General features: G+C 34.8%; 1 protein-coding gene across 1 annotated transcript in view; it reads right to left on the bottom strand.

Annotated features, from left to right (window-relative positions):
• The window catches only part of LPGAT1 (lysophosphatidylglycerol acyltransferase 1), a 101,547-nt gene that overhangs the window by 39,097 nt on the left and 36,512 nt on the right, over positions 1–25,938 (bottom strand). Inside the window, 4 exon segments of the mRNA XM_077157749.1 lie at positions 4,409–4,535; positions 7,795–8,068; positions 10,714–10,809; positions 14,904–15,022. Of these exon segments, the coding sequence (XP_077013864.1) occupies positions 4,409–4,535; positions 7,795–8,068; positions 10,714–10,809; positions 14,904–15,022 (616 nt within the window).

Here is a 25,938-nt window from a genome sequence, read left to right as displayed (position 1 = left end):
TTTATATATTATTTATATAATGCATAAATATTAAGTAAAATGCTTTAAGAAAATAAGGGGTTGCATAATATTGATAATACACATATCAGACAGTATATGTTTGCCATTTAGATAGAAAACTTCATATCTATAGTGGTTTGAAAATGTATGTATCTCAGAAAAACATGTTCTTAAAGTTAATCCAATTCTGTGGGTGTGAATCCATTGTAAGTAGGACTTTTGATGAGGCTACTTCAGTTAAAGTGTGACCCATCTCATTCAGGATGGGTTTTAATCCTATTACTGGAAACCTTTATAAGAGAATAAAATGCAGACAGACAGAGAAAGCCATGGAAGCTAGAAGCTGAACGCAACAAAACCTGGAAGAGAACGGAGTAACCAGTAGACGCGGTGGGCGTTTTTGTTTCCAACAAAACCTGGAAGAGAAGGCAGATGCCACGTGGCAATGTGGCAAAGGAGCCAAGGATTGCTGGCAGCTGGTCTTCAGGAAGAAAGCATCGTCTTGATGATGCCTTGATTTGGATATTTTCATGGCCTCAAAACTGTAAGCTAATAAATTCCCTTTGTTCAAGCCAACCCTTTTTCATGGTATTTGCTTGGTGCAGCCTAAGAAACTAAAACAATATCTAAGAACACTAATAATAAACATCACTGAGAATACTATGCCAGTATTGTAACAATTCATTGTAAAAACAGTTTTTACCCTCAGTCCAAAAGTTGTAAATGCAATACCTATATGAAAAATTAATAACAAATAAACTAAAAAAAAAAATCTAATGCAAAAAAAAAGAAAAGAACAGAGACAGTGAGGATGTAAAGCAAATTTATGATGGTGGTGGCCTTGTGGATGGGAAAAAATAGGTATGGAACTGGGAAGGGGAACAATGGAAACTTTCCATGTGACAGAGATCCCTGGATATCAGCTGCATTTCCTCAGAGAAGGTATCTTCCTTTAGATGCCTTAATTTGGACATTTTCATGGCCTTAGAACTATACATTTGTAACCTAATAAATCCCCACTGAAAAAGCCAACCCATTTCTGGTACAGTGCATTTCAGTAGCTCTAGAAAACTGAACCCAATTATAATTTCCAAGAAGAGAAAGGAAATATATTTAAGGAAATGAAAATTACCCTGCCCTGTGCTTCCCAAGTGAATTCTGATGGTAAGTGAATTCTGATGGTAAGGAATGTCATGGTATATGAACACAGTTATGTACCATCCAGAGGCAGATTCTGTGGCTCACAGCCTGCATCAGGAGGTACTGCACAGGACAGGACAGTTATTGTCCTCTATGAAATTTACCTCAAATATATGGAAACTTTTCAATACTTAAAAGTCTCCTAAATCTGTTTATACTTTCAACTTGATGTTTCTCTTACAATTATATGTATGTTTCATTCAATTATTACATCTTCAAATTTGTTTTGATATGATGTAAAATGACTACCTTTAAAGTAGCTTTAGTGTTCTAGGATTAGAGGGAAAACATCTATTATAGTTATTTTCAAAACTTCTATTCAATATCTATTTCTTTTAAAATGGAGAATTTAAATTCATGAAATATTCTAAGTGGGGTCTGATAAATGCTGGACATAATTAAATAATTACTTTCTGATTCTCAATGTCATACTCCCCTAGATCATGCTGAGAAAAAACTAGTAGCAACTCTAACTTGCCCAGCTACACCATAACTAATTCTCAAGAATGAGAGCTGCTTTATTAAAAAAAGAGTCAGCTGAACTTAAAAAGAATTCCTTTTATCATGTGAAGCAAAACTGTACCAACTGGGTTGTCTGGATAAATTACATTTAATGGCATGTAGTTTTTTAAACTTGCCTATAGTGTAAATAAGTAAGCCAATACTAAGTAAAACTACTGTTTTCTAGTGAACTCTATAGTTTTCAGACTACCTTTCCCTAGCCTCTGGGCACCCACTCTCCTCTTCAAGCAGTCAGTGCTGTTCAGTTTTTTGTCAACAGCCTCCCCCAGTAAAAGGGAACTTCAGTTATTTATATTATTAACCTGTGTGTGTGTGTTTGTATATATATATATATATATATATATATATATATAGAGAGAGAGAGAGAGAGAGAGAGAGAGAGAGAGAGCACCTCCAATGTTGCATTTTAAACCTCTTATTCTAGTTGAAAACGTGATTCCAGCTTTAAATTTTTCAAACATTATCAAACAACTAGGGAATCTGAACTCAAACCAATCTTTCTTTCCCTATTCCCCATGGTGTCCTGCCAGTCTATAACAATGCAACAAAGATTTCCTGCGAGCTGCTTGAGACATGGCCCATGTCCTTTCTCACAAGCTTCTCCCAAAACCTCAAAACTATCCTGACATAAGTCAGGTTACACCAGGACACCTCTGTTCCCTCTTATCCCTTTCATTTGTCTGACCTTTCTTACCCAGACACAGGTCCTTTCCCTTTCCTAACACTGGTTAGACAATTATTTTCTATTAAATTTCTGGGAAGAAAAGGAAAATATCTCTCTTCACTTGTCCTACAACTCTAAGGGTGTGTGTATATGTTTGTATAAATAAAGAATCAGGCATTATTTATACAACAATACTTTGGAATATGATACTATAATATAATTTAATCTCTGCTAATCAGAATTTTTTATTACTTCTATTCTAATAATAAAATTTCTATAAATAAATAAATTTCTGAGGTTTCTTTTTTATTAAGATAAGTTTTTTTTAATCAAACTAATCATCTTCTATCTAATATATATATATTTTATGTTCGGTTTTGATCTTTAAACTGGGAGTCCATAATCTTTTTTTAGTCCACAGAGCCCTGTGAGAGTAGTGTAAAAGCTATGAGACTTCTCTGCAGAAAATTGCAAATATACACAAAAGTTTTCATAGAGATCCAGTTCAAAAGTTCTTTGAGGTACATCCATGAATTTAAGAGACCTGCTTGCGCTTGTTCCTGTTAAAGTAACTCTGCTAAAAAAGGGGTGATTTCTTCAATTTTTAATTAAAGATCTCTTACGATTTCATTCCTTTTATTGTGTGGATCACTAAATTAGAATTTCATCTATTTATTGGTTAAAAAAGAAAAGCAGAGGATGCACAGGTGGTTCAGTGGTAGCATGCCTGCCTTCCATGCAGGAACCTGGATTCAACTCCTGGACCATGCACCCCCCACCCCACCCAAAACAGAAAAGCAGGGTCAACTGTAATAGAATGCCTATAAAATAGCATGCTTTCTTCCTTGTCTCAGTTCTCTTTGCATATCATCTACTAGGCAGATTGACATATATCCAATACATCCATATATGCAACATACATAAAGCCACATATTTCTAGCTCAGGCTTTAGAATTTATCTTCACTTATAGATCAGAATTGAAAAACGTACTGAAGGCTAGATGTTTTTCATTTACATGAAAATATAACTGTTCCTAAAGAAATTCTTCGAGGGCCAAGCACATCACCTTGTACAAAGTAAGGGCTCAAGACATTAAGTAAAATGAACAAATTACATGGAATGGAGTAAGATAGCAGTCATTAGAAATTACTTTACCTTACACATGAACTGTATAACGTAGCAACATAAGTCACATACTAGAATGTGTGTGACCTATTTTAACTTATCAACTTATAGTCATTCACATCAAAAACCCAAAATGCAACACTTAAGTTTCAAATTCTTCCAACTGTGTCTTTTATTTGTAAAACTCACGCTTTTCACATATTAAAACACGCCACTCATCTACTGTCAACGGCATGTAATTTTGGTAGTTTTTCTCTTAACTGGGGCTTTTGTGGCATTTGATCATACTTGGGACCAATTCCTCACATTTGTTAGTTAGTTGGCATGGGTTAAGATCTTTTGACAAGGAAATAGAGTAAATCTAAATGGACTATAAAGTGATCAGATCTATTTAGGACTTATTAGCACCATACTTTGATATAAATACCCATACACATTTACATAAAACACTTTTTTGGGAGGGCACATGGTCTGAGAATATAAAGTACTTTTTGAAAAAAGAAGTGTACATTAAATCTTAAGAAGCTAGTACAGTAGATATTCAATAAATATTTTTGCTATTATTTATGCAAGTGACAGCTGTATTGAGATATTAAAAAATTTTTAAGTATAAGTCATATTTATTCTTGATGTTCCCTGTAAGTTACTTTTACTCAAGAGAGTGAGGCAATCGAATAAACGTAGTGACTCTAGAATGCCATTTTTAGACTTTATCACTCAATGAAAATAAATACTTCCAATGACATTTTCATATAAAAAATTTAGCATTAGAATGATTTAGGGGTCAACTATTTCCGCTGCCTTATTAAAAATCAAATATTAAAATAGCCACACTGTCATGAGGTAGTTAGTTCTTTATATTGGATATACACTGAGAACTAAAGTAGAACTCCTACCTGTAATGCACATGTGTGACTGATGGTTTTCTGTATCCAAGGATCCAGGTTTGAATATCTATGGGTTCAGCTTTGGGATAAGCTATGGTTGTATCTATAATCCACTGGAGGCCTTTTGATTTGCTGTCTAAGAACAAAAAAAAATGACTTAAATTGGATCAATTTTTAGATTATTTGCCACAAATAACATAGTAGATTACTTGAACAGTGTAAAGCATACCAACATACGTAACTTTAAAAAAAACTGGATGAATTTTGTGCTACTATTCTATCTAATGCACTCAGGATGAAATTAAGCATTTCCTATTAAATTACAGAATGGATGATTCTCAAAAAAATTAACAAGTAACAGAGAACTATTATTTATTGACTCTGCACATTCAAGTATTAACATAATTATATACCATAAAGGCCTAGTTTATATTTCATCATACATAGAAAAACTGGCCTATGAAAAAGTCAAGCTAAAGTATGAGATTACAAAAGTGAAAAACAACCTTAAAAATAAAATAAAACAAATCCATTCACTAAATATAACAATATAATACAAAAACTAAGATTTATGTTACTTCAGAGAAGTTAAAAAATATTAGAAGATATGAAGTACTTTATTGCCACACATAATTGCAGGTTCCAGCTCTTGTTCACAAAAAAACAAAATCTTCTCTAATTTTAGCAAGAGTTACACACAAAGCAATAAAGCATCTCGTCTTTTGAAAGGCACAATAGGTAACTACACCCTTGGGGAGAGGGTATAGGGAGGTTCCGTTTACTTTGGTCCTTTGCGTAGTACTGTTTTTATTCCCAGCATGGGGTACAAAGTTGATCAAAAACTGAGAGGGGGGAAAAACTGAGAGGGGATTCCTCACAGAGAATGCTGACAGCCAGACTTTAAATTGTAATTGTCTGTTTTTTGTTTGAAGTATCTCAAAAAGAGTTCTCTTAAAAAACAAACAAACAAAAAACCCGTTCTCAAGCGTAAGGCCCAAAATGTATTAGGAATCAATAATACACTATAAGTGTTCAGATAATTAAAAACTGGGTTTAAATACTTCAAAGGTTTTAGAATAACATTCAGAAGGAAAAAAATATCTGTAAAAAAATTGGTAAAAGAAATTCCAATTTTTAGATAACATTGCTAAAGGAAAAGAGTTTGTTAAAGAATGTTAAAGAAACATTTTAAAAAGTTATCAGTGATAATAATGCTAAAATGTTTACAGGTAAATATACTGATTCCTATAACTTATTTCAAAATGCATTAAAAAAACCCCAAAATTGCTTTATACAGGGATGGATAGAGAGAGATGTGATAAAGAAAATATAATAAAACATTAACTGTAAATATAGTTGCCAGCTCATGGACGTTCACTGTAAAAATTTTTCAATTTTTAGGTGTTTGAAAATTTTATAATAAAATTATAGGAATAAATTACCAGAGTTCAGTCCAAAATCTGTTAAATCACACAATAAACAAACAATACTAACCTTTTCAAAGTTAATCTGCAACAACGTAATTTTGCCGTATGTGTATGGGACACATATCAAAAACAAACCCAAAGGTGTGGTTTGTATTTACATGGAACAAAACACTACATAATTAATATAAATGCTAAAGAAAATAAAATGCAAAAATACCAAAACATACAAAAGAAATGCTAAAATACAGAAAAAATTAGTTTACTAATCAACAACTTCCTAGAATTTCTTATGATTTTTCTAAACAGAAAAATCTTTAAACAAAAATGTTTAAAGTAAAATAAGTAGTGAACTATTTTGCTTTGGTTATAATCAGAAATAGTTTCTCTACAAAGAAAAAAAATTTTTTTCACTATTGTGCAATCAGTATTTAGAACACCACAGGGTTCTGGCTAAGTGGAACTACTTAAAAGACAACAGTCTTTATTGGTGCAACTAAACCTATTGGAAAACCTTAGCCTTTAAAGCTTTGGATTGGCCCCAGCAGAAGCAATTCTGAACTTCCATGTTCTATTAAAAGACTCTTTCAATTTCTTTTTTTAATATACAATGAAAGATTAATTGTGCTGACTGCTAAGCATCTGCTTAGAAAAACTGAAGAAAGGAAAACTCAGTGCAATCTCATGGGCATTATTTCTACATCTGGTCCTTAAGGCCATTTAAAAACACATTTTTGAAAGCCAAGCAATTCAATTTGTATCTAAAGAATATAAAAAGAAATAGCAAAATGCTACTAAGAAAACAGGCCCTGAGAGTTTCTTTCAGCTGTTTATTATTTACCATCAAACTAATAGTGTCTTAGATAAACTTATTCAAAACTATCTCTATGAGACAGAAATTTCTTCTCCCAAACTTCACAATTCATCAGACTATTTTCAAGATAGTTGCTTCTTTGAGTGTGGTTTGTGTTTTCTGATCATAAAAGTAATAAATGCTCATTATTAAAAAAGCAGGAAAGTATTAAGAAATAGGGAAAATCATCCATAATGTTACAACTCAGAGAAGCAATCACTGGTATTTGGTTTCTTTCCTTTCACTCATTTTCTTCTGTCTTATTGCTTACATACTTGAGCTCACACTGTTTTCACAACAGGTTACATGTTCTCTACACCCCATTAACATTATAGTATATGCATTTTCCAAAGCCAGTAAAAACTCTCCACAAACACCCTGTAATGGCTGTGTTGTATTCCACTGTATAGATATTTAATAATTACTTATCCATTCTACCTCTGGCTACTAAAGCTATTTTCAGTTTTTTTTTGCTATTATAAATAATGCTATGATAACCTCCCTTTGCCTGTATTTCAGATTATTTCCTTTTGATAAGTATTATTAGCAATGGAAATACTGGATCACTAATCTCAGCATTATTAAGACTTCTAACAAATACTGCCAAATCACATTAAGTTCATTCTCTGTATCAAAAACAAAACAAAGATGCTTCCTTAATTTGATAAGAGAAAATTAAACATACATCATTACTATCTAAATTTGTATAACTATGATTATTTCTTCAAATTTATTAGTCATTTCTACATCTTTATCTTTTAACCTAGTAACTCCACTTTCAAGAATATTATTACTCCAGAAATAGTTCCACAAAAATGTAAAGGTATATTTACAAGTGTGCTTACTGAAGTAGTAGTCATGATCAGGGTAAGAGTAGGTAGGCAAAGGAAAGACACCTTTGCCTTTATACCTTTCTGGATTACTCAAATTATGGTAAGTGTGGACTACTTTTGTAAATAAGAACAATAAAATATATTTATGGTTTCATCTTCTCCCCAAGTATTATTTCTATTTGACAAAAAAATTATAAATATAAAAAAGAACAAAGAAGCCATCTTCTGGAACTCCAGATATCCTTTAATTCCAATAAGGGGGAAAAAGGCTAAAAATCATCATACCTAATTCTTTAGCATCTCCTCCTGCTGGAATTCCATTTTCCTGTCGTGCTACAAGTGCACTCAAAATAATTTTTGTTGCTCCAATCCTTGGCAGGGTGACATGTGTAAGAAATGGCAAGTTATTTTTCTTTGCAAATGCCTGACTTGTTTCTCGTCTCTTCCTGAGGAAGCCCCCTTCTGGAAACAAAACAATCCATTTTCGATCTCTGCTCCTGTAATTATTTTCTAGGTGCTTTTTTAAAAGGAGAAGCTGTTGGTCACGATGCAATCGTCCCTAGAAGAAATACACAAATATAATAAGTATAGGTACATCTGAAATTTTAATGCCACACAATTAAATAGAAATAACAGCTTCTAAATTAAAACCCACTCATAGAATAGCAATTTCCCCCCCTTCCCTTTTTGATCAATGGTGAAGATACAGAAATTATTAGTATTTAAGCCCTTGTTTTAAAAAACATTTTTTATGGATAAATCTTAACACACAAGCATTCCATACATGGTATACAATCAATGGCTCACAATATCCTCACATAGTTGTGTATTCATCACCATGATCATTTTTTAGTACATTTGTATCACTCCAGAAAAAATAAAAAGAAAAAAGAAAAACTCATACATACCATATCCCTTACACATCCGTCTCATTGACCACTACTATTTCCAGCTACCCAATTTATTTTAACCTTTGTCCCCCCTATTATTTATTTTTATCCATATTTTCTACTCATCTGTCCATACCCTAGATTTCACAATCACACAGTCAAACTGTAAAAACTGTATCATTATCCAGTAGTCTCCAAGAATCAAGGCTACAGGAACACAGCCCAACAGTTTCAGGTACTTCCCTCCAGCCACTCCAGTACACCATAAACTAAAAAGGGGTATATAATGTGTAAGAATAACTTCTCGACTCTGTTTGAAATCTCTCAGCCATTGAAACTTAACTTTGTCTCATTACTCTCTTCCCCCTTTTCATCAAGAAGGCTTTCTCAGTCCCTTGATGTTGGGTACTGGCTCATCCGGGGATTTCTGTCCCACATTGCCAGGGAGATTTATATCCCTGGGAGTCATGTCCCACGTAGTGGGGGAGGGCAGTGAGTTCACCTGCTGTGTTGGCTCAGAGAGAGAGGCCACATCTGAGCAACAAAAGAGTTTCTCTAGGGGTGACTCTCAGGCCTAATTTTAAGTAGGCTTAGCCTATACTTTTGAGGCAATAAGTTTCAAGGGGTAAACCCCAAGACTGAGAAGCCCTTTTTTTGTGAAGGAAAAGCAAACTGCTCTGACTGTGCTGAATAGTCATTCATTTATCAACTCATTGACTATTTACTGAGTGCCAATTTGGCAGGCACTGTCCTAGACATGGGAGATAAGAGGAATAAATAAGACACTCATTTACAGTTCATGTTCTAGTGGAGAAGATAGTAAATGAGGAGTATAAATTCAATTAGTGATATGTACTAGGAAGAAACGCAAAGTAAAAGGATAGAGTCAAAGGTCAGAGAAAGAAGCTCTGAGGAGATGACAAAGAGCTGATAAGGTAAGAGAAACAAGCCACATGGGAAGAGAGTTATAAAAACAAAAAGGACAAAGGCCTGAGTAGGAACAAATTTAGCATATTAGAGAACCAGTACAAAGGCCCATAGTGAGTAAGGAACAGGGAAGACAGGGGTAGGAGAGGGAAATAGAGACTAATAAGAAGGGCCTTCTGCAAGATAAGTAATTTGGAATGGAAAGTCACTGAATAGTTATGGGCTGAGAGTGGAACGATCTTAATCGACACTAAATAAAAAAAAGTGATACAGGAGGTGTTAGGAGACATTGCAGTAGTCCAGACAAGGGAGTTTAATGAGGTGTCCTGAGAAGTAGTTACATTTAGGAAAAAAAACTGAAGCTAAAGCTAAAAGGATATACTGATGGAATAGATCTTTGCTGTCAGGGAAAGAAAGGAAAGAGGATGACTTGGGGACTGAAAAAAAGTGTCCAGGAAATTTGAAGGAAGGCCCAAAACCCACAAGTAAATATCTTTTTCTACCAATACAATTACAGATGTTCCCAAAAATAATTAACATACTTTTAGTCTATAGATTAAATATATTCCAAATGCAAAACCAGTAAGATATTTTTTTACTTAGTTTACTGAACTGAATTATGATTAAGGTAGTTATTAAGTTCCCAAGACTACATGTAAAATATTTTTACTGTTTTTTGGGAATATATTGTCAAAACAGTCTAGTGAAAGCAAGACACTTTTTTTTTCCACATTAATAATTTCTCCCCCTGTCCCCTACAAGGTAGAGATTTTTATTACTAATTTATGGAGGGTGTGTATGGGTGTGTGTGTGTGCGTGCGCAGAAATATTGCTCTTTAAGAGAAAAGAATCATTAAATCTCCCATATACTTTTAAGTGTAGACTTTAATATGCAACAAAATGTAATAAAAGAGAAATGTTTTGGGAAACACAAATTTCTACTTCTAGCCTTTCAAAGCATACTAGTAATTTAGTATAACTTAGTCTCTTCATGACACTTAAGGATCATCACTATAATGAGGGAGCTGCTATTTATTATTCTCATTTGAAAAATGAGGAAACTTTGAGAGTTTAAGTAACTTTCCCAATTCACATAGCTAAGAAGCAAAGAGCAAGGATATATATGACAGGTGATTGATAAATGTTTACAGTACTCAAATATGTCTGCTAAAATAGAAGGGTAGAGATTAGAATATTTGTATTATCAGGCTTTTAATATTTATGCAAACAAATTCAGATCAAAATAAATGTTTTGGGTAACAAAAATTCATAGGACGCATTCCCTAAGACTACAAGAACTGGTCTTACTTATTATGATTGGCTTTAATATGCCTCTTTTCATAATAAAGAATGAGCTATCACTGGGGAAAAAATACTCACTACTTACCTGTCTTATAAAGAAGTCTCCATGAATTAGAGAAACAATTCCAAAGTTTGTGTACTTAAAAATATGATCCATCAACCACATCATTTGAGCAACAACCTAAAATATTTAAAAGCAAGAAATAATTAAATATTGGATAAAAGAAACTTGACTATAGTCTAGTCTAGTCTCCAAGTTTTAAAGATAATCATCTAAGCATATTCTTAATCAACCTAAATATCTTAAATCTAATGTTATTTCTACATATAAAGTACAGTCACTAATAGAGTACATGAGAAATTACCCTGCAAGGCTTGGAATCCTAAATCACAGCTCATCACTGTATACCAAATGAAGCTGAACTAACTTCTTAAACTTGGACTTAATGAGTTCAAATTTCTTCTACCTTAAAGTCACTGGTAATTCTTATGTCGCTTATAAAATTATTTTAAAATAATACAATAAAATGGTTAAAGTTATCAAATGAGGGCCATGTTTAATAAAAATAAAAAGTACTAAGGCTTTATAAAATGTGAGTGTACCTTAATGGCTAAATAAATTTGACTAAATAATGTTCCATATAAAAGAACATTTAAAATCTCAGTTAACCCAGGTTTGCTTCCCAGTGCCTACCCACGTAAAAACACAAACAAAAAAAAACCTCAGTTAAGGGCGGGCAACAGTGGCTCAGTGGCAGAGCTCTTGCCTGCTATGTCAGAAACCCAGGTTCAATTCTTGGTGTCTGCCTATGCTAAAAAAAAAAAAAAGAATGTAGCAGAACTCTACTCCAGTTTCCCACAGGAAAAATAAATATAAACACCACCTCTATGCATCAAAATAGGTGAATTTATATATAAGGAAAAAGTTAACCACTGACTAAGGAAAACATTCACTATTACAAAAGCTCAAACAATATAGCATTAGAGCTTCTGCCTTAATTCTTCAGTATCAGTTACACAACTCCTATTCCATCATCTTCATAAAAATGAAGATAAGTGTACAGTAAAGAAGTGATTCTCCAAGTTAATTTACACAGATGAAAATAATCACCACCATCTCATTTTTCAATCTTGTTTTGCTTTCCAGTGATGGCTACTTGGTTTAAATAAACTGAGATTTGAACTTTATGGAATTTGCTAAAAAGTACCCTAAATAACAAAGAGCAAATGGATTCCAATTTATAAACCATTTTAGCTTTATATACAGTACAAAGTTTAGCTGCAATTTACTGGCCTTTCTGTTTAAAATATCAACATTAAAGTCACTAGCTTCTTTAAAAATATTTTTTTATTGAGAAATCTTTACGCATATACAATCCACACACGGTGTACAATCAATGGCTTACGATATCATCCACCATGATTGTTGTGTATTCATCACCATAATCATTTTTAGAAAATCTGCATCACTCCAGAAAAAGTTATAAAAAGAAAAAAACTCATACATCCCATATCTGTTACTCCTCCCTCTCACTGACCACTAGTATTTCAATCTACCCAATTTATTTTAACCCTTATCCCGCTATTATTTATTTATTTTTTATCCATACTTTTTTTACTCATCAGTTCATACCTTGGATAAAAGGAGCATCAGACAAAAGGTTTTCACAATCACAGTCACACTGTAAAAGCTATATCATTATACAATAGCCTTCGAGAATCAAGGCTTAAAAAAAGTAAGCTTTTATGTGTAACCTTAAGATCCACTCATGCTAGATTTACATTTTTAATTAGAAGGGTCATCTAAAACAAATAAATTCTATAATATAGTAAAGTAAATTCTGAGTTTTGTATGGATAATTCAGCCCTCTCTAACTTATTTTAGGGGACTCATGTACAAAATAATAAATGCTTAAACATCTAATAAAGCGCTCTTAACAGAAATAAAAATTCTTAGTTTTATATTAAAATGACTCCTTATTTCACAGAAACTTACTTAAAATGTAGCAGCTCATGCAGAAAACACAATCAATTCTTTCATATTACTCAAAATAGAGGAACTGTACACAAAAGCTGCCTGAATCAACTGTCAGTATTTGATAGGCTTACCCCTCAGAACTTGAAGTATTTGCAAAAGACAAAATTGGTCTACATCAATTATTCTTTATCAGGAAGCATAGATTTTCTGCATATTAAGATATCTAGAGAAGCTTAAATAATGTTTTTATTCTTCACATCTTTTTTAAAGTAGGGTCAATGATTCTTCACTGGGTGAGTACAGAAATTTATAGAACATGTTTTATTGTCACAATGACTAAGGAGTACTACTAATATTTAGAGAGCAGTAGCTGGGGCTGCAAAATGTCCAACAATGCCCAGGGAAGTCCAGAAGAACAGTACCAAAATCAAACAATACCCCCATTAAGAATCGCTGGCAGGGTGCTCCAAGAAGTCTCTAAACTCAAAAAGTTATGTTACAGTCACATCACCATTAAACTGATTTTTTAAAACTGGCCCACAATGTAGCATTAGTTTTCCTTCTTTGACTGTACCCATGGAGTTTACAATAAACATTCCTACTAGTAAATATAAATTAATACTGCCCTGTACTTATTAGGTAGGAGGGAGAGATTACAATGCTTCTACCTTATATTTTTCATTTACTCCTCTAGGACAGAAGATAATAAATTCTTCTAGATTTTGAATTATTCAGTAATATGAGTATTATAAAATTTTTCAGCATTAATTAATCTGAAATAAAAGCAAAATTATGCTGAACAGAAAAATAAAGCCAGACAAAGAAATGCAAATCTTTTTACAAACGTGTACAAATAAACAAAGCTTTCTTTTGTTCACATTATTGGTGAATTTCAGATAACATAACATTCTGGTTAATACAGTTATTATCCATGCCAAGTGGAAGTTAGAATACAATTAGACATATTCATACCAACCTTTTTTCCCCCCAAATTTCATTAAATGAATACCAACCATTTAATCGTTGAGATTAAAAAACCACTTAAGAACACTGCAGGCCCTCAGAATAATCACTATAAATATAATTATTGTGTCAGCAAAAATATAGTGTTAGCTAACTGGAGTTTCGTGTTGTAAAGTAGTTTTTACAAAATTTTGACATCAAAATTTAGGGAACAGAAAAATCTTATTATAAATGCAAATACGTCAACATAATGTTATTATTTCATTTCAACAATTTAAGATTATGATCATAAACAACTGAATTTATTCTATATTCCAGAAAGGCTATGTCTCTGCTTTTAAGATAAGCAAGGAAAACAAATTTCTGAATAATCAAATAAACATTTTCTTTTCATCTCACTTCATTTCCTGAATTAAATTTTCTAAGAACTAAACAGCAGTCTTATTCCTGCCTCTCGGTTTTTGCTAAAATTGTTTGACACTTCACCACTCTATCTAACAAAATTCTACTCATTTTTCTAGGCCAAGTTTATGCTCACTCTCCTTCCACAAAGTTTTCTATTTTTATCAGATCCATGGTGAATTCATCTACCACTGAATATGTTTCTTTTTATAATTAAGTATTGTTTGTGACACCTCCTTCCACCCACCACTGGACTATAAACTTCTTGATAAGAATGATGGTGTTTTATATTTTTTATATCCACTGACCATGAATATTAAGCACTTAATACACCTCTATTGATTTGTATTCTTTACTAATAGGCCAAAAATTAACTCCATTAATTTTACATACTTCCTATTTATTTCGTTCTATGAACATAACTTCTTTAGCTTCTGCTAGGGTGATAATTCTTTAATACTAAGGACTGAATTTATTTTAAAATCGACCCAGTATTTTAGTTATCAACATAAGCAATGTAAAATCAACAGTTTAACTATAGCCTTAGTAACAATAGATAAAGCAGTCCTAATATCTTCTCTTCTGGCTGAAGATCCCAAGATCACCTAATCCACTAACCAATTTTACTTTTCTGTCTAAAGCAATACTGGACAAGACAGTCCCCAATTTGACCCATATTAACTTTATTTTCATTTTAGTAACTTTTCCCCACCTGGAGTGACTAAGAATTATGTGTTTTTTCTTTAATATTTTCTACATTTTTAAGAAAAGTATACACATTAAAACCCATGTATATGTTCCAAACTATACTTGAACTGATTCTTTTTAAAGAAAAAAATATAAAAGAACAAATAAGTGTATCAACCACAATACAGGAAAAAAATTTCTTTTCCCTTTCTGGGTGACTACCAATTGTCTTCAGGAAAACTTACCAGTCCTTTGTCCTGCAGGCACATCATCAGAGTGCACACATCTCCTGTCGCCTGATGATTCACCAGCATGACTGCTTCATCCTTTGAAATTGCTTTAACATCTTCCCCCCATTCTATCACTGTAAGAATAAAAAGTTTGAAAGCTGTCATTTTAAAGATTTTTAAATTACTGTAAAATTTATATTAGAAAAACTGGTGTACATTAATGATTATGCTAAAATTTCTGAAAGGTTAGATAGAACTAAGTTTATACCACATAAAAATCAGGATGGTAATATAACATTTTATAGAATCCAAAAATATTGATCAAAATGTAAAAAGATCAAACTTTTAAACTGGAAATTCTACTTCTAGGAGTTTGTCCATATAGGGAAAGATATGTGTATAAAGGACGTTTACTGCAATTTAAATGTTCACTAACAGGGAATGGATCAGAAGATTATGATATAATGGGATAGTATAAAGCCATTAAAATAATGGAGGAATCTATACAAGCTAACCCAGCAATTATCTATATATGGTTACACAGCATATTATCAAGTGAACAAAGATATTCATAAACACTATATATAATATGATAGCATCTCTTTAAAGGAGAAATAAAATCTATATGTTAGTTTATGCATTAAAAAGTCTAGGTAGGCCACGGTGGCTCAGCAGGCAGAGTTCTCGCTTGCCATGCCAGAGACCCGGGTTTGATTCCTGGTGCCTGACCATGCCAAAAAAAAAAAAAAAGTCCATGTAAATTAATTCCAAACTATTAATACTGATCATCACTGGGAGGTAGTTCCCAAAGTCATTCAAATTCTAACAAGCATTGCAAATATATATAAGAACATATTGCTTTTAAAATTAGAAATCTAATATACTAAATTTTTTAAAGTCTCCTGATGAAAAGCCATCGCACCAAAAACTATATGTACAGTCTGATTAAATTCAACGCAGTTAGCCCTACGTTGATTTCTCAGGAAAAATAAAATTAAGCCTATGTTTTCAAACATCTGGAGTCTACAAAGAAGCTTCCAGAGTTTATGTGTGACTTGAATTATCAGAAGCTGGTTATAAATTAGTATTCACTTTTACCCCATCCTCATCTTACTGCTACAAGGAAAGAAGTCAAGCCACCTATGTGTAACAGTTCTGCATCAAAAAAGGATGGGTAGACCACCTGCTTTCCTCCTCCCACCTCCCTCCTTCCTCTCTCATCCCTCATCACCACTCCAAGACAGAGGAGCTCCTCAGAAAGTAGTGGAACTCCTCTTAAGTGTTCATTTGACAAAAGGGTTCTGCTTATTTTTTTCTTTCTATTAACACCTGTGGTAGTTAGATTCAGTTGTCAACTTGGTCAGGTGAAAGCACCTAGTTCTGTTGCTGTGGACATGAGCCAATGGTAGGTGAATCTCATCTGTTGCTAATTACATCCGCAGTCGGCTAGGAGGCGTGTCTGCTGCAATGAGTGACGTTTAACTTAATTGGCTTGTGCTTAAATGAGAGAACGCAATGTAGCACAGTCTAGCAGCTTGGCATTCCTCATCTCAGCACTTGCAGCTCAGCCCGGGCCCTTGGAGGTGGAGAAAGAAATCACCCCGGGGAAAGTTGTTGGAACCCAGGGGCCTGGAGAGAAGACCAGCAGAGACCATCCTGTGCCTTCCACGTAAGAAAAGAGCCTCAGTGGAAAGTTAGCTGCCTTTCCTCTGAAGAACCAACAAAATAAATCCCCTTTTATTAAAAGCCAATCCGTCTCTGGTGTGTTGCATTCCGGCAGCTAGCAAACTAGAACAACACCTATTGAAGCAAGGCATCTATTTATTCATTTTTAATCCTGAAATTTTCTATTAAGAAATGTTTCAGCTGGGTTGAACATATATTAAATTGTGGCATCTACTTAAGTGAAGTTTTCATTATGAATACTCAAAAAGCTTACAATATAGGTGAAAAAAAAAGCACTTTATTCTTTAAACATGAATGAGAGCATGAAAAATATTTTACAGAAACTTTAAATATGATGTCAGATGATTCTAGGGATAAACATAGAACACCAAGAGAGCCCTAGCCTCTTGAAAAATTTAGCAGCACCAACTTTTCTTCAGAGTGGCTTTTCCTTTCCCAAGTTCCCAATTCAGTTCAGCTGAAAAGCTAACTTTACTAAAACATATCTAAAAATCTGATCTATCTCATACATCTGGAGGAAGTATATATTAGCACAATTCTTTTAGAAGCCAATTTGGCAACATATAACAAAATTTTAAAATTCTGAAATCTTTTAACCCAGAAATCCTACTTCTAAGAATTCCTCCTACAGATATACTCATTTAGAGTCCAAATGACATATCAAAGCCACTTGCTGCAGCATTGTTTATGCAGCAAAGATGAAAACAACCAAAGAAGGGGATTAATTTAAAAAATTATAATATATATGGAGTGAAAAACTGTAAGTAATAAAAGCAACATGGAGAACAGTGTGCAAGAGATGCCACTAGGTGGGTTAAAAAAACAGTATGGAGAAGAATATATTTACTAAATGCAAACTCCCCATTCTCATGGCCCTTTTAAATTACCCTTCAATAGATACACACACATACACACACACACACAGATACATACCCCATTCATCCATTTTTTACTAATAAATCATTGTCAAGAATTGTTTGGGGTTGAGATATAAAATAAATTAGATATTTCAAGTATTACTCTAATATGAATACTAGCTAAAATTCTCAAGATAAGTCTATCTTTGCTCTATAAGTACAGTGATAAGATCACATTAAGTGATATGTCAACAGTTAACATCATAAAAGATGGTAGAGTAGGAAGTTCCAGGAACTGATTCTTCCATTAAACTAGCTACTGAGCTAGCAAGAACTGTTAGAATCAACTATTTCAGAACTTCAATATCTAGTTTCACCCAGGGAACTGCTTGAGGAAGAAGCTGGTAAATTTTGGCCCTATGTGTAGTGGCTACCATTCCCTGTACCCCAGTCCTGCAGGCATGGGGACAACTGACACACATTCCAGTATGGCTTGCTGGTGCTAGGGGGTGCATAAGGACACTGCCCTCAGAAAATTGGGGCTGTGTGTTTTGATTTGCCTGGCAGGTTTCTGAGGGACTGGTACAGAAGCTGTCCATTATTTCAATGAAATTTTCCAGGTTGTGTCTGTCAAAGAAATTTAAAGACACAAAACACCTTTTTTGTTGTTCTTTTCCTATTGGATTCAGGCAGTCAAGAAAGTCTGTCAGGTCACTAGCTGCCCACAGAGAGAACACAACAGGCACTTCATTGACTACACACACCAATATTTGCAAAAAGTCACTGATCTAGTTTTACTTCCTTCTCTGAATAGATGCAAATGTTCCAAGAAATGATCATGATGATGAATTTGCAACTATGTGATGATATTGTGAATTACTGATGATATATGTAGAACGGAATGATCAAAAGAGGAATGTTTGCGTTTCTTACATGTTTTTTGGTATTTAAAAAAATTAAATTAAATTAAAATTAAAAAAAAAACAAAAAGTCAATGATCTGAATGGACAACTGCAATCCCAAACAAGAATCAACAGTAATCTCTGGGGTAGTAGGGAGAATCTGATTTTTAATTACCAAATTACAATATTCAAAATACATAGTTTGCAACAAAAAATACAAAGCATATAAAGAAACAGCAGAGTATGGCCCACTGATAGGAAAAAAGAAACTGACAGCAAGCATCCCTGAAGAAGCCTGGACATTGAATTTACCAGATAGTCTTTAAATCGAATGACTTAACAACATTCAAAGAGTTGAAGGAAACCACAGACAAAAAACTAAAGGCAATCAGAATGATACATGAACAAGTATGGGATCTCAATAAAGAGACAGAAAATGTAAAAAAGAAACAGAAATTCTGGAGCTCAAAAACTACAATAGCTGAGATGAAAAACTCACTAGAGAAGTTCAAGAGCAGATTTAAGCAGCAGAAGAAAGAATCACTGAACCTGAAGACAGGGCAATTGAAATCAACCATTCTGAAGTGCAGACAGAAAAATGAACAGAAAAATGAGATGATGGTTTAGTAGCCATAACAAACTCTGGGATCTGTCCTGTAACTACTTGCTGAAGAGAGCTTTGAAAACTATTGCTTTTTTCTTTCTTGGCTTTGTATATATGTTATATTATACAATTTAAAAAGTTAAAAAAAAATCTTCCTACAAAGAAAAGCCCAGGTCCAGATGCCTTCACAGGGGAACGCTATAAAACATTTCAAAAAGAACTAACACCAATCCTGCTCAAACTTTTCCATAAAATTGAGGAAAAACAAACTTTACCTAAATCATTTTAGGAAGCTAACATCACTTTAATACCAAAACAGGGTAGAGATGCTACAGGAAAAGAAAACTACAGGCCAATCTCCCTAGTGAACAGAGATGCAAAAATCCTCAACAAAATACTAGCAAATCATATCCAACAACACATTAAAAGAATTATACACTACGAGCAAGTAGGGCTTATATCAGGAATAAAAGGATGGTTCAACACAAGAAAATATAATACAGCACATTAAGAAAGTGAAAAAATCACATGATCATCTTGATTGATGTTGAAAAATGATTCAACAAAATTCAACATCTTTTTCAGATAAAAATACTTCAAAAGGTAGGAATCAAAGATAACTTCCTCAATATTATAAAGGGCATATATAAAAACCCATAGCCAGCATCATACTCAATGCTGAGAGGCTGAAAGCTTTCCCCCTAAGACTGAGAACAAAACAAGGATGCCCACTGTCACCACTATTATTCAACATTGAATTAGTTCTAGCTAGGAGCAATCAGGCAGGAAGAAGAAATAAAAGGCACCCAAATTGGAAAGGAAGAAGTAAAACTTTCATTATTTTCAGATGATATGATACTAGGAAAGTCCTGAGAAATCTACCACAAAGTTACTTGAGTTAATAAACAAATTCAGCAAGGTGGCAGGATATAAAATTAATGTGCCAAAATCAATAATGCCAAAAAATCCACATGAAAACTACGAGAGCTAATAAATGAGTACAGCAAAGTGGCAGTTTACAAGATCAACACTCAAAAATCTATAGTGTTTCTATACACTAGTAGTGAACAATCTGAGGGGGAAATCAAGAAAAAACTTCCATTTAAAATTGCAACCAAAAGAATAAAATATTTAGGAATAAACTTAACTAAAGAGACATAAGACCAATACAAAGAAATATACAAGAAATTGTTAAAAGAAATCACAGAAGACCTAAATAGATGGAAGGGCATACCGTGTTCATGGATTGGAAGACTAAATATAGTTAAGATGTCAATTCTACCTAAATTGATTTACAGATTCAATGCAATACCAATTAAAATCCCCAAAACTTACTTTTCAGAACTAGAAAAACCAAGAACCAAATTTATCTGGAAGGGCAGGATGCCCCAAACAGCTAAAAGTATCCTGAGGTAAAAAAATGAAGCCAGAGGTCTCATGCTACCTGACTTTAAGGCATATTATGAAGCTATAGTGATCAAAATAGCATGGTACTGGCATAAAAACAGATATACTGACCAATGGAATTGAATAGAGTGCTCAGATATAGACCCTCTCATCTATGGACAACTAAAGGCAGCCAAGCCAATTCACCTGGGACAGAACAGTCTCTTCAATAAATGGTGCCGAGAGAACTGGATATTCATATGCAAAAGAATGAAAGAGGACCCATCTCTCACACTCTATACAAAACTTAACTCAAAACGGATCAGAGACCTAATTAGATCTAAGACCATAAAACTGTTTAGAAGAAAATGTAGGGAAATATCTTATGAATCTTATACTTAGAGGCAGTTTTCTGACCTTATATCAAAGCAAGAGCATTGAAGAAATAAAAAATAAATGGGAACTCCTCAAAATTAAATACTTTTGCGCATCAAAGAACTTCATTAAGCAAGTAAAGACAGCCTACACAATGGGAGACAATATTTGGAAACAACATATCAGGCAAAGGTCTAGTAGCCAGAATTTATAAAGAGATTGTTCAACTCAACAACAAAAAGACAGCCGAACCAATTACAAATGGGCAAAAGACCTGAAGAGACACTTCTCAGAAGAGGAAATACAAATGGCCAAAAGGCACTTGAAGAGATGCTCAACTTCCCTGGCTATTAGAGAAATACAAATCAAAACCACAATGAGCTCTTTCTCCGCCGGCGGCGCTCCCGCCGCCAGTCAGCCCTCCTCTCCCTCTTTCTCCGCCGGCAGCGCTCCATCCGCCATCTTATCCTTCCCTTTCTCCTCCTGCTCCGGCAGCTCTCCAACCACCACCGTGCCCTCTTCCGCCTTCACCGGCTCCTCCGCCACCGTCCTCGACAGCCTTGCCACCCTCACCTTTCCTCCTCCAGAACAGCTACTGGGGGAGTGGAGACGATACAGAGCAGCTCCCGGAGCCATGACGGAGATCAAAGGGACGGCGTACCCCATCCTGGAACGGCTGACTGTCTGGGAGAACCAGCTCCGGTGAGATCGCCGCGGGGTGCGGGCTTTCCTGCGCGGGACGGCAAGCGGTCGGAGTCCCTCCCTTCCTCCTTCCCAGGCCAGCTGGCAGAATTGGGCAGGCGGTCCCCTCGGGCTGTGGCAGCTGTCACCCCCACCACGCGAGGCCCCCCAGACCAACTGAGAGAGTTGGGTTGGAAATCCCCAGACCGCGGAGAACGGTGACTGGGGGGGTCCCTTCCAAACACGTGACTCCCCGGTCCGGCTGGGATGCGCTCTCCCGGGATGCGGCGGCTGGCGCGCTCCCGCCACACTTGGCGCCCCGGGCCGACTAGGAAATTCAGTCGGGCGCTCTCCCGGGCTGCGGCGGCCGGCGACCCTCCCCGCGTTCAGACCCCCGGGCCGGCTGGCACTCTTCCAAGCCGCTTCGGCAGGCGAACCTCCCCCACGGCGGAAGTTTTCCAAAATAAAAGGACCCACAGCACCTTTTACTGGTGGAACCCGCAGACAAACGTGTGCCACAAGCGCCACCTACTGGGCACGATAAGAAAAACAGAACCCAGAGATTTCACAGAAAAATCTTTCAACCTGTTGGGTCCAACACCCAGGGAAATCTGACTAAATGCCCAGACGCCAGAGGAAGATAACGGATCACGCTCAGAAAATTGAAAATATGGCCCAGTCAAAGGAACAAACCAATAGTTCAAATCAGATACAGGAGCTGAGACAACTAATGCTGAATATACGAACAGAAATGGAAAACCTCTTCAAATAAGAAATCGATAAATCGAGGGAGGACATGAAGAAGACATGGGCTGAACAAAAAGAAGAAATAGAAAAACTGAAAACACAAATCACAGAGCTTATGGAAGTGAAGGATAAAGTAGAAAAGATGGAAAAAACAATGGATACCTACAATGATAGATTTAAAGAGACAGAAGATAGAATTAGTGATTTGGAGGATGGAACATCTGAATTCCAAAAAGAAACACAAACTATCGGGAAAAGAATGGAAAAATTTGAACAGGGTATCAGGGAACTCAAGGACAATATGAACCGCGCAAATATATGTGTTGTGGGTGTCCCAGAAGGAGAGGAGAAGGGGAAAGGAGGAGAAAAACTAATGGAAGAAATTATCACTGAAAATTTCCCAACTCTTATGAAAGACCAAAAATTACAGATCCAAGAAGGGCAGCGCACCCCAAAGAGATTAGACCCAAATAGGCGTTCTCCAAGACACTTACTAGTTAGAATGTCAGAGGTCAAAGAGAAAGAGAGGATCTTGAAAGAAGCAAGAGAAAAACAATCCATCACATACAAGGGAAACCCAATAAGACTATGTGTAGATTTCTCAGCAGAAACCATGGAAGCTAGAAGACAGTGGGATGATATATTTAAATTACTAAAAGAGAAAAACTGCCAACCAAGACTCCTATATCCAGCAAAATTATCCTTCAAAAATGAGGGAGAAATTAAAACATTCTCAGACAAAAAGTCACTGAGAGAATTTGTGACCAAGAGACCAGCTCTGCAAGAAATACTAAAGGGAGCACTAGAGTCAGATACAAAAAGACAGAAGAGAGAGGTATGGAGAAGAGTGAAGAAAGAAGGAAAATCAGATATGATATATATAATACAAAAGCCAAAATGTTAGAGGAAAATATTATCCAAAGAGTAATAACACTAAATGTCAATGGACTGAATTCCCCAATCAAAAGACATAGATTGGCAGAATGGATTAAAAAACAGGATCCTTCTATATGCTGTCTACAGGAAACACATCTTAGACCCAAAGATAAACATAGGTTGAAAGTGAAAGGTTGGGAAAAGATATTTCATGCAAATAACAACCAGAAAAGAGCAGGAGTGGCTATACTAATATCCAACAAATTAGACTTCAAATGTAAAACAGTTAAAAGAGACAAAGAAGGACACTATATACTAATAAAAGGAACAATTAAACAAGAAGACATAACAATCATAAATATTTATGCACCGAACCAGAATGCCCCAAAATACGTGAGGAATATACTGCAAACACTGAAAAGGGAAATAGACACATATACCATAATAGTTGGAGACTTCAATTCACCAATCTCATCAATGGACAGAACATCTAGACAGAGGATCAATAAAGAAATAGAGAATCTGAATATTACTATAAATGAGCTAGACTTAACAGACATTTACAGGACATTACATCCCACAACAGCACGATACACCTTTTTCTCAAGTGCTCATGGATCATTCTCAAAGATAGACCATATGCTGGGTCACAAAGCAAGTCTTAACAAATTTAAAAAGATTGAAATCATACACAACACTTTCTCGGATCATAAAGGAATGAAGTTGGAAATCAATAATAGGCGGAGTGCCAGAAAATTCACAAATACGTGGAGGCTCAACAACACACTCTTAAACAACGAGTGGGTCAAAGAAGAAATTGCAAGAGAAATTAGTAAATACCTCGAGGCGAATGAAAATGAAAACACAACATATCAAAACTTATGGGATGCAGCAAAGGCAGTGCTAAGAGGGAAATTTATTGCCCTAAATGCCTATATCAGAAAAGAAGAAAAAGCAAAAATGCAGGAATTAACTATCCACTTAGAAGAACTGGAGAAAGAACAGCAAACTAATCCCAAAGCAAGCAAAAGGAAAGAAATAACAAAGATTAGAGCAGAAATAAATGAAATTGAAAACATGAAAACAATGGAGAAAATCAATAAGGCCAGGAGTTGGTTCTATGAGAAAATCAATAAGATTGATGGGCCCTTATCAAGATTGACAAAAAGAAGAAGAGAGAGGATGCAAATAAATAAGATCAGAAATGGAAGAGGAGATATAACTACTGACCTCACAGAAATAAAGGAGGTAATAACAGGATACTATGAACAACTTTACGCTAATAAATACAACAATTTAGATGAAATGGACGGGTTCCTGGAAAGACATGAACAACCAACTTTGACTCAAGAAGAAATAGATGACCTCAACAAACCAATCACAAGTAAAGAAATTGAATTAGTCATTCAAAAGCTTCCTAAAAAGAAAAGTCCAGGACCAGACAGCTTCACATGTGAATTCTATCAAACATTCCAGAAAGAATTAGTACCAACTCTCCTCAAACTCTTCAAAAAAATCGAAGTGGAGGGAAAACTACCTAATTCATTCTATGAAGCCAACATTACCCTCATACCAAAACCAGGCAAAGATATTACAAAAAAAGAAAACTACAGACCAATCTCTCTAATGAATACAGATGCAAAAATCCTCAATAAAATTCTAGCAAATCGTATCCAACAACACATTAAAAGAATTATACATCATGACCAAGTAGGATTCAACCCAGGTATGCAAGGATGGTTCAACATAAGAAAATCAATTAATGTAATACACCATATCAACAAATCAAAGCAGAAAAATCACATGATCATCTCAATTGATGCAGAGAAGGCATCTGACAAGATTCAACATCCTTTCCTGTTGAAAACACTTCAAAAGATAGGAATACAAGGGAACTTCCTTACAATGATAAAGGGAATATATGAAAAACACACAACTAATATCATCCTCAATGGGGAAAAATTGAAAACTTTCAGGAACAAGACAAGGATGTCCACTATCACCACTATTATTCAACATTGTGTTGGAGGTTCTATCCAGAGCAATTAAACAAGAAAAAGAAATACAAGGCATCAAAATTGGAAAGGAAGAAGTAAAACTATCACTGTTTGCAGACGATGTGATACTATACGTCGAAAACCCGGAAAAATCCACAACAAAACTACTAGAGCTAATAAATGAGTACAGCAAAGTAGCAGGTTACAAGATCAACATTCAAAAATCTGTAGCATTTCTATACACTAGTAATGAACAAGCTGAGGGGGAAATCAAGAAACGAATCCCATTTACAATCGCAACTAAAAGAATAAAATACCTAGGAATAAATTTAACTAAAGAGACAAAAAACCTATATAAAGAAAACTACAAAAAACTGCTAAAAGAAATCACAGAAGACCTAAATAGATGGAAGGGCATACCGTGTTCATGGATTGGAAGACTGAATATAATTAAGATGTCAATCCTACCTAAATTGATCTACAGATTCAATGCAATACCAATCAAAATCCCAACAACTTATTTTTCAGAAATAGAAAAACCAATAAGCAAATTTATCTGGAAAGGCAGGGTGCCCCGAATTGCTAAAAACATCTTGAGGAAAAAAAACGAAGCTGGAGGTCTCGCGCTGCCGGACTTTAAGGCATATTATGAAGCCACAGTGGTCAAAACAGCATGGTATTGGCATAAAGATAGATATATCGACCAATGGAATCGAATAGAGTGCTCAGATATAGACCCTCTCATCTATGGACATTTAATCTTTGATAAGGCAGTCAAGCCAACTCACCTGGGACAGAACAGTCTCTTCAATAAATGGTGCCTAGAGATTGGATATCCATATGCAAAAGAATGAAAGAAGACCCATATCTCACACCTTATACAAAAGTTAACTCAAAATGGATCAAAGAACTAAACTTTAGGTCTAAGACCATAAAACA

Source organism: Tamandua tetradactyla, chromosome 4, assembly GCF_023851605.1.
Source record: "Tamandua tetradactyla isolate mTamTet1 chromosome 4, mTamTet1.pri, whole genome shotgun sequence".
NCBI classification, from domain to species: domain Eukaryota; kingdom Metazoa; phylum Chordata; class Mammalia; order Pilosa; family Myrmecophagidae; genus Tamandua; species Tamandua tetradactyla.
Note: the sequence above shows the minus strand (reverse complement) of the source record. Positions and strands in the feature narration are given on the sequence as shown.